This window comes from Dreissena polymorpha, chromosome 1 (assembly GCF_020536995.1).
Source record: "Dreissena polymorpha isolate Duluth1 chromosome 1, UMN_Dpol_1.0, whole genome shotgun sequence".
In the NCBI taxonomy this organism is placed as follows: Eukaryota; Metazoa; Mollusca; class Bivalvia; order Myida; family Dreissenidae; genus Dreissena; species Dreissena polymorpha.
The window spans coordinates 115748487-115758327 of NC_068355.1; the positions used below are offsets into that span (position 1 = coordinate 115748487).

Below are 9841 nucleotides of genomic sequence, written 5' to 3' on the forward strand. Positions count from 1 at the left end.
ACTACTACTACTACTCTACTACTACTACTACTAGTACTACTCCTACTACTACTACTACTACTACACCACCACCACCACCACCACCATTCACAGTGACAAAAAACGTATTCACACAATGGCTGCTACTACAACTTATAGCCCATATAGGGGGGCATGCATGTTTTACAAACAGCCCTTGTCTCTATGGGATTTTAACCACAACTGTTCATGTTTATCTCCGACACATATTTTTAGGTCACCTGTCATGAAGTGACACAGTGAGCTTATGTGATCGTGTGATGTCCGGCGTCCGTTGTGCTTGCCTGCGTGTGTCCGTGCGTCCGTCCGTCAACAATTTGTTTGTGTAGACAGTAGAGGTCACCGTTTGCATCCAATCTTGATGAAATTTGGTCAAAATGTTTATCTTGATGAAATCCGGTTTGGGATTGTATTTGGGTCATCTGGGGTCAAAAACAAGGTCACTAGGTCAAATAATAGAACAACCTTCTGTAGACAATAGAGGTCACAGTTTTCATCCAATCTTTATGAAATTTGGTCAGAATGTTTATCTTGATGAAATCTGGGTTGGGATTTTATTTGGGTCATCTGGGGTCAAAAACTATGTCACTAGGTCAAATAATAGAAAAACCTTGTGTAGACATTAGAGATCACAGTTTTCATCCAACCTTTATGAAATTTGGTCAGAATTCTTGATGAAATCTGGGTGGGATTGTATTTGGGTCATCTGGGGTAAAAATCTAGGTCAAATAAATAGAAAAACCTTGTGTTGACAATAGAGGTCACAGTTTTCATCCAATATTTATGAACTGTGGTCAGAATGTTTATCTTGATGAAATCTGGATTGGGATTGTATTTGGGTCATCTAGAGTCAGGAACTAGGTCACTAGGTCAAATCATAGAAAAACATTGTGTAGACAATAGAGGTCATAGTTTTCATCTGATCTTAATGAGTCAGGTGAGCGATTCAGGGCCATCATGGCCCTCTTGTTGTATATTATGAGCCATTAGATTTAATATCAATATGCTTCGTTATGATGGATGAAATATACAATATTTTGCAATCAAAAGACTTTTGTATTGCTTCCAGCCCGATGGCATGTTTCTGACATTGATCTATATTCACCTAAAGCACGTTCTAAAGAATGCTCGTAAAACTGCAGAAAGTATTTACAACAGTTATAATTTACCAGGGCGTAATAAGGCGTTTGCCTTGTCGTTTCACATAAACTCAAAACGTATTATTAATTCCCTGAGAGCCGATTTGCTTGATGAAAAGACTGACACATGCAATAGTGGCATCTGCTCAAATAGGATATTGCAGTTTGATATTGAACGGAATCCGATCCTATACATGTGATAACATTGCTTAAAATGGTATTTCTGTACGTGTACAACTGAAAAGGGGGGGGGGCTTTGAAAAAAGTTTTATTATATATGTTTAAATGAAGTTTGCTGCTGTCCGAGGATAGACAATTAAAAAAAGTTCCAAAACCATTTCGTAAATGGGATGAACAACAGGAACGATTACATGTGGCTCCCGTAGTGTTTCCAATCTCAGAACTTAACATTCCGTGTAGGTAGAACTTTAGCAGCAACAACACAAATATTAGTATTGTGTTCCATGTAAGTGTTACGAAAGGTTTATAATTATATCAATTTCTTTTTAACTGATGATTTCTTATTTATATATTAAAATAACAGTGTATTTCTATAAATGTAATTGTATGCATGGTTTCCTGCAAAATAATCACACAATTGTTTTCTTAAAAAAGTAAACATTTTCAACAAAACATGTATTGAGGCATATTAAATGTCTTCTGTCAACTATGTGGGAATGTTACGTTTTGTCTGGTATCAATATGATATGTATCCTACCAACTATGTGCTTAGGCTGCGTTTTGTCAGGTAACAATATGATACGTATCCTACCAAGTATGTGGTAATGCTGCGCTTTGTAAGTTACACTATATGTCTCCTACCAACTATGTGGGAATGTTGTGTTTTGTTAGGTAACAATTTGGTATGTATCCTACCAACTATGTGGTAATGCTGCGTTTTGTCAGGTAACACTATGATATGTCTCCTACCAACTATGTGGGAATGTTGGGTTTTGTCAGGTAACAATATGATATGTATCCTACCAACTATGTGGGAATGTTGCGTTGTGTCAGGTAACAATATGACATGTATCCTACCAACTATGTGGCAATGCTGCGTTTTGTCAGGTAACACTATGATATGTCTCCTACCAACTATGTGGGAATGTTGCGTTTTGTCAGGTAACAATATTATATGTATATTACCAACTATGTGGGAATGTTGCGTTTTGTCAGGTAACACTATGATATGTCTCCTACCAACTATGTGGGAATGTTGCGTTTTGTCAGGTTACAATATCATATGTCTCCTACCAACTATGTGGGAATGTTGCGTTTTGTCAGGTAACACTATGATATGTCTCTTACCAACTATGTAGGAATTTTGCGTTGTGTCAGGTAACAATATGATATGTATCCTACCAACTATGTGGGAATGTTGGGTTTTGTCAGGAAACACTATGATATGTCTCCTACCAACTATGTGGGAATGTTGCGTTTTGTCAGGTAACAATATGATATGTCTCCTACCAACTATGTGGGAATTTTGCGTTTTTTCAGGTAACACTATGATATGTATCCTACCAACTTTGTGGTAATGCTGCGTTTGTCAGGAAACAATATGATATGTATCCTACCAACTATGTGGGAATTCTGCGTTTTTTTTAAGGTAACACTATATGTCTCTAACCAATTATGTGGGATTGTTGGGTTTTGTTAGGTAACATCGTCAAAACTGTTTCACCGAAATTTCATGTTGAAAAATAAGTGTTTTTTTTTAATGACGTGAGTTACTTTAATTACATTGTCTTGAAGTAAAATATTTCCTTTGTAGATATTCAGTATTATATCTATTTAGTAACGGATACGAACAGATATAATACTCCAATGAACAAATAAATTATTAGAGGTCTCTGCAGTTGTCTAGGCATAAGTATTGGGAAGTGGTAAATCAATATCGAGCCGAAGTCGCATGCCTCGAATGTCAAGCAAGGAGAATACTCAACTGCCAACCGTTATTGGAACGAATGCAGATACCGAGTCAAGGTCAAATACCCAGGCGAGTTGATCGTAGTGACAAATGGTTGATAAGGGTTAATGAGTAGAATATCAAACATTAGCAATACAATACATGCAATCGTAATATTGATTTATTTCACATGCTTTACCCTGTTTCCCATGTAATACAACCATTACATTTTTTATATTACATATGTGTAATACAACATTTTTAAGCGTTTTCATTGGCTTAGTTTTCGTTTATTGACCAATCGCATTTTGTTATTTTGCTGAAATGACGTTGCAACGTCAAATGACGTCACGAAATTTAAACAACATTCGGGATTTATCATTATGTTTTCGTTAATATTTATTTAATTTGCTCATTTAAAAGCATGTGATAAAAAAGATCTGACACTCGCTGTCATATCATACCATATTTTATTAAACTCGTCCAGGAAATTGTTAGTAAGCTTGCCAAAGGCTCGCTTACTAACACAATTCCTGAACTCGTTTAATAAAATATGGTATGATATGACAACTCGTCCCAGATCATATATATATATATATATATATATATATATATATATATATATATATTGATTTGCATGCAACATGTGTGTATGTATGCTTTCGTTTCAAGGAACGCATGTATGCGGATGAATGTGATTGTTCCCTGGCAGTTTCAAACAATTTTTTTATATTTGCAAGCCTTCGGAGCTATACGCGCTTTAATAAACGTAAGTTATAACTAAATAAAACTAATTTCTGTTTTTGTTGCTTTAAACATATGATGTTCCAATATTGCATGTAACGTTCGGAACGATTATATGAGAGCGATAGTGAGCAACATTGTATACATGTTCACCTTGAACGACTAAAACTGGATTGAGGTGATAGAAGCATTGGCAAGGTGAAGCGAAAACTGTGTCAGGCTGATATGGACTTCTGATAAGACGATTTGGCATCGCTTGAAGTAGATAATTATATTACCACAAACGAACTGGCAAAATAACTCAAAATGATTGGCTTTCTGACATTTTGCGGTACGTTGCACTTCTAATTATAATTGTTTGATAGCAGTTTTACAATTATGTCATTACAAAGTCATAGCGTAACACTCTTCTTTTGTGAAGAGATAACTGTTTATAAATTGATCATTTAAATACTTTTGCAGGAATTTGTTTTACTTCAATATTCATCAAAATGTAAGAATCCCTTAAAATCATGTATTGCTGCTGGATAACTGTGCTCACGTTTAAATATTTTTATCCAATTTCCAGCCTTCCTTTCGTGCACTCACATAGGCCTTGCAAGGTGTGTAACGTTAGACATATACTCGAAGATGTAAGTTACACTGTTCGAATATGCGATAAAGCATGAACATTTTCGCACGACGCGACTGACATATAATATATAAGGATGCGATTGTGTTATATGTTTACGCATTGAACCGCAGTTCTGATATGGATAAATCATTGTAAATCATTTTATCAAATGCCATACCCTGTTTCCCATGTAATATAACCATTACATATTTTTTTTATATTACACATGTGTAATACAACATTTTAAAGCATTTTCATTGGCTTAGTTTTAGTTTTTTGACCAATCGCATTTTGTTATTTGCTGAACTGACGTTGCAACGTCAAATGACGTCACGAAATGTAAACAACATTCGGGATTTATCATTATGTTTGCGTAAATATTTATTTAATTTGCTCATTTAAAAGCATGTGATAACAAAAATCTGAAACTCGTTGTCATATCATACCATATTTTATTAAACTCGTCCAGGAAATTCATTAGTTAGCTCGCAAAAGGCTCGCTTTCTAACAAAATGCATGAACTCGTTTAATTAAATATGGTATGATATGACAACTCGTGCCAGATCCTATATATATGCAACGCTGATTATAGTCATTTTTAATGCATATTAATTTAATTTCCGCACAGTGGTACGGTTCCCATATATGGCTTTGATGGCGCCTCTGCCGTCCTCCATACTGGAAGGACACTCCATTACCAGGTCGCCCTTCAAACGTGCAATGTCGTATCCGGATCATCATTGCGGCCGGAATTTACGAATACATTTGGAGGCCAGTGCGAACATTCATCTTTACATTTTGTTTAGTGTTCCGCCTATGTTTCTGTTCGTCATTATTTGACACGTTAACGCTAAGTATTTATGCCAGATTCTTTTAAAAAAACATTTGCAATAAGTTGTATACGTTCAGGACATGCACAAACATGGCAGTCATACAATGACAAAGATGTAGCCCCAGTTCCATTTGTGGTTTTCTTCGATCAGAAAATGATGCTTAATATAGAAGGTAAATGTTGTTTCAACAATCTTACACATTATGCTTAATTAATTAAAACCATGAAAAGAAATGGTGAAACAAATTACTGGCTAGATGTATTATGAATACTGTAAGTATTTTTTAGTGTTTCGTATAAATACATGTAGATGTAAAATAAGATTATGTTGTGAGCATTCTTGTATTTATCTGTTGCGTTAAAAATTGTACCTATTTCGATAGAAGATACACTTTTACGATTCACACACATTTTATGTGCTTACATTATATTAAATGAAAAATACTTCTCAACCCACAGGCGGCCTTGTGCACCTGTCACGCCAGGTAGAGGTCTGGGGTAATGATAGCGCCTTGGTGACCTCCATTATCTACTCGGCGGACTTCGGCCTGGTCCTGGACATGAGCGAGCGCCTATGTACACTCGCCAGTGAAGACAAACAGTACGTTGGATGTACATATACATGTATTGTATAATATTTTAAAGACGATGACGTAAACTTTATCAAAAAAGACCTGCATGTACACAGTAGTTGTACACATTTCTATTTGAAAAGACTTCGGGTTTATCTAAAAACAATAAATGTATGTTGAATTGCAAGTAGCTATAATTTAATTATATTATATGTTATTGAAACAATGGGTGCAACTCTTAATTGATAAAGTTTTCGGTTAAAACTTTTCGTGTTCTTATTATTACAAGTATTTCACGTACTTGTTATTCATTTCCAGCCCATCAACATTCACATGCGCTGCATCTTTTAATTCAAATATGTTTATTCTAGTTAAAAGCTTTTTATTTGAGCTTGATTTATAGAATGTCTAATTACTTGTGACTGATGACAAGACAGATACAACGGTCCAAGATCGAATAGGGGACATCCTGTTCGCTTGGTGGAAAACTAGCGAGTGCGTTGCAAATGTTTATAATTCAATTGTTTTCTTGAACAATACATAACTCACTATATCAAAGGGGAGCAGTGACGTTCAGCGCTTCGGAAGACGAGCCTCAGCGCATACTGACCTTTGCTGACCTCCTATCAAATCTGCGTGCAGGACAGTACGTCCACTTTATGGCGATGACTTTTTTATGCCAAGGAGGACAAGAACACACCTTCTCGAATTTCGGCGGCTATTTTCCAAGTAAGTGTATATGAACAGTATATCCGAAAAATAGTGCCTAAATTTACAATATGTTTAAAATTGCCGAAAGCAACACCGAAAACACAATTGTGCTGTACGTTATTGCAAAACAAATAAATTTCTAATCGATGTCGTGATTGCCACAAATTGTTATTATTGTGCTTAAAATGATTAGTTTAATTTTGTATTCGGTGTAAAACCCGATCAGCTCAATACAAACCCACCCAGAACACACGCGACATAATTGTCCCCTATCGATGAAACCGGAGGGGACTTATGGTTTGCGTTCTGTGTGTCCATGAGTCCGTCACCCTTTTCTGAATCCTGCGATAACTTTAAAAGTTCTTCATATTTTTTCCATGAAACTTGAAACATGGACAGATGGCAATATGGAGATAATGCACTTCATTTCATTTTGTTCCTTCATCAAGAATTTTGGTTGCTATGGCAACAAATAGACTATAAATATTGCTGAAAATGGTGGATCCCGCGATAACTTTAAAAGTTCTTCAAATTTTCATGAAACTTCAAACATTGATAGATGGCAATAGGGAGATTATGCACGTCATTTCATTTTGTTTCTATGTCAAGAACTCTGGTTGCTATGGCAAGAAATAGACTAGAAATATTGCTGAAAATGGTAGATTTTTACCGGTAGGAGACCATATTGCTTGACAATAGTCTTGTTCTATTCTGAATCTACTGTACTGAATCTAGATTGACAGCCTAATGTTCTAAAGACCAAATCGTCTGTATTTTAACGCTCCTTCCCATTATATAAAGTCAAGAAGACTCATTTTTATGAATTCAGCTGCTTTTGAATATCTAAAATTTTAAATCCGTTTCATTTGTGTGTGTTGATGTTGAGTGTTTACAGTTGACCAGCCGTTCAATTAGACTTCAGTCTGCCATCTGCGTGTGTTAGTAATTTACATGAGCTTGTTTTATTTCTATTGAAAGCAATCGAACTGAAAGTAACACAGTGTCAATGCCTTTTTAGTTTATAAGTTAAATGTGTGTGAAAATTCGTGTTTTACTATTTCATAGAGAACGTTTAGGCGTGTGTAATGTTCAATAAATAACCGACCAAGTAGAGATCACTAGGTGTCCCATATGCAGAATGAGCAGTGGGCACTGTAATGTAAATCGCCCAATTGTTTGCGTTTTAAGTACACTTACATTTTAAAACAAATATGCTGAATTACATTCTAAATAAAATATATAATAGTTGCCTTTTCCTAAACAATTGTGTACTCGTCTTGTATCACATTATATCAGTAACCATTTATCATATAAAATCATCAGACTGTATGAAACAGTTTACTTAATTCAGAACTTTTACCAAAGTCGATAAGCGTGCAATTGTCCCGCCGCATATATTATCGCAACATTTCAAGGTCAATGTGATCTGATGCAGAAACGCTGGAAAAAGAATAACCCGCCAGTAAAAAAAATGTACAAAAAACATACCTCATGGCCTGACTTCTGACATTTGCAGATTACGAACTACCAACGCCGTCAAGCTCAGAAGACGTGGAGCTACGAAGCTCCGTGCAGGAGATAGTCCACTACGACAGAACGAGTGCCAGTCACGTGATTGACGTCATCAACATATGGATGTACGGCAACCGCACGGTGGAGATCATAGATACGCGCGGTAGACCGCCGTACACGGACCTCGTCCATAGGCACGTGTCGTACTGCCATTTGGACACTGGCGTGCCTGGAGCTTCATTTAGCATATTTGCTTGAGTTATACAGAGAAAATGTGGTTATGATGGTTCTGTTGTTTAAGTTATTGAGAGGAAACCGTTTTTACATGTTAGCACCAGTGACCTTTACCATGACCCACTGACCTCAAATAGAATTCAATCCTAGGTATGCATGTAAGTTACTACGCACAAACTAAGAACAATATCCCTTTCCAAACTCCATTACTGCCTCCAAAGTCAGTGTATATATGTGATTACATTGATCCTGACCACAGGCGCTTGCTGGGAATGTTTGTTTTATTTATTTATTTATTTATATTTTGTGTTACCCTTTGTTTATTATAATGCATACACATTCTAAATCAATAACAATCTTCCGACAAAACGTCTTCTTAAAAAAATATAGTTTGACTATGTCAATATCTATAAGCATAATCGAACTACCCGACAAAACGTCTTCAAAAAAAAGATAGTTCGACTATGTATATAGATATTGACATAGTCAATATAATGCGCCTGTGGTCAGGTTCAATGTAATCACAGATATACACTGACTTTGGAGGCAGTAATGGAGTTTGGAAAGGGATATATATATATATATATATATATATATATACATAATCGAATTATTGATATAGTGTGTGTATGTATTATAATTAACAACGGATAACTAAAAATAATAATTTAAAAAAATAAATAAATAATATAAACATTGCCATGGTTTTAAGCCATGCCCAATCTGGCCCTAAATGCGATCCTAAGCTATGTCTGTATGTAAACTACATATAATTCCATAATGATATCCGCATCTTTTCAATAGACATATTACAAAAATATATCATTTTAAATTATACAATAAACACTTTACAAAATGGGTTCTGTTAATTATGTCATTTGTTCAGATATTGTACATAAAAGGGACATGTTTCTAACGAGTTGCGTTCTAATCATATGCAGTCAAGCTCCAAAGTCACCAATAAACAACGATAGCGCGACCTTAATATGTAATGTGACTTAAATAACACTGCAGTGTTTTACCAGAACATGACAGAGTTGCATTGAACACACCTTAAAATAAAAGAACTATTTGCAATGTATCAATGCACCACAAATTAAGATATATCAAAGGGAAATCCTCGAACTGACAGGACTGCAACCATCAATTTGAAAAACCTGAAAGTCTTTGATGTACTTGAATCAACACTTTGAAATGTTTATAATCTGAGTTGACGTTACAATTCGTCACACTTTACCCGTCATGATCACGCGTGCCAGTAAACAGGGGGGGGGGCGTTTCAATAGATGGCATGATGTTTATGAATGTTGACGGACATTCCAAATGTATTATTTAAGATCATTATTCTTCAAGTCTAAGCTCAATACCATGCATTACTCGCAGCTAAGCGCCAGCATCCAAATATCCATTATAAGTTACCATGGGTGCCCAAGCCCTAGAATGTGATACCTGCAAAACATAGTTTCATACCAACTGTCAAGGTGGCATGTCAGACACCATGAACCGTATAATGGACTGTTAGCAATCTTTTGTGGTATTGTTTACAATGTGGTATGC

The 9841-nt window shown here is 35.6% G+C and overlaps 1 protein-coding gene across 4 annotated transcripts in view; it reads left to right on the plus strand.

Moving 5' to 3' along the window:
- LOC127845975 (uncharacterized) overlaps positions 1–8365 on the plus strand; it is a 31242-nt gene extending 22877 nt beyond the window's left edge. The window contains exons 1-7 of one of the 4 annotated variants that reach the window (XM_052377157.1): positions 3997–4141; positions 4379–4442; positions 5052–5194; positions 5333–5428; positions 5715–5856; positions 6387–6556; positions 8055–8365. In XM_052377157.1, the coding sequence (XP_052233117.1) occupies positions 4117–4141; positions 4379–4442; positions 5052–5194; positions 5333–5428; positions 5715–5856; positions 6387–6556; positions 8055–8308 (894 nt within the window). In that variant the 5' untranslated portion in view covers positions 3997–4116 and the 3' untranslated portion in view covers positions 8309–8365. Of the gene's footprint in view, positions 1–3996; positions 4142–4378; positions 4443–5051; positions 5195–5332; positions 5429–5714; positions 5857–6386; positions 6557–8054 lie in introns of those variants that run through there. The other 3 variants (XM_052377178.1, XM_052377165.1, XM_052377171.1) reach the window with 3 other exon arrangements.
- Positions 8366–9841: the final 1476 nt, after the last annotated feature.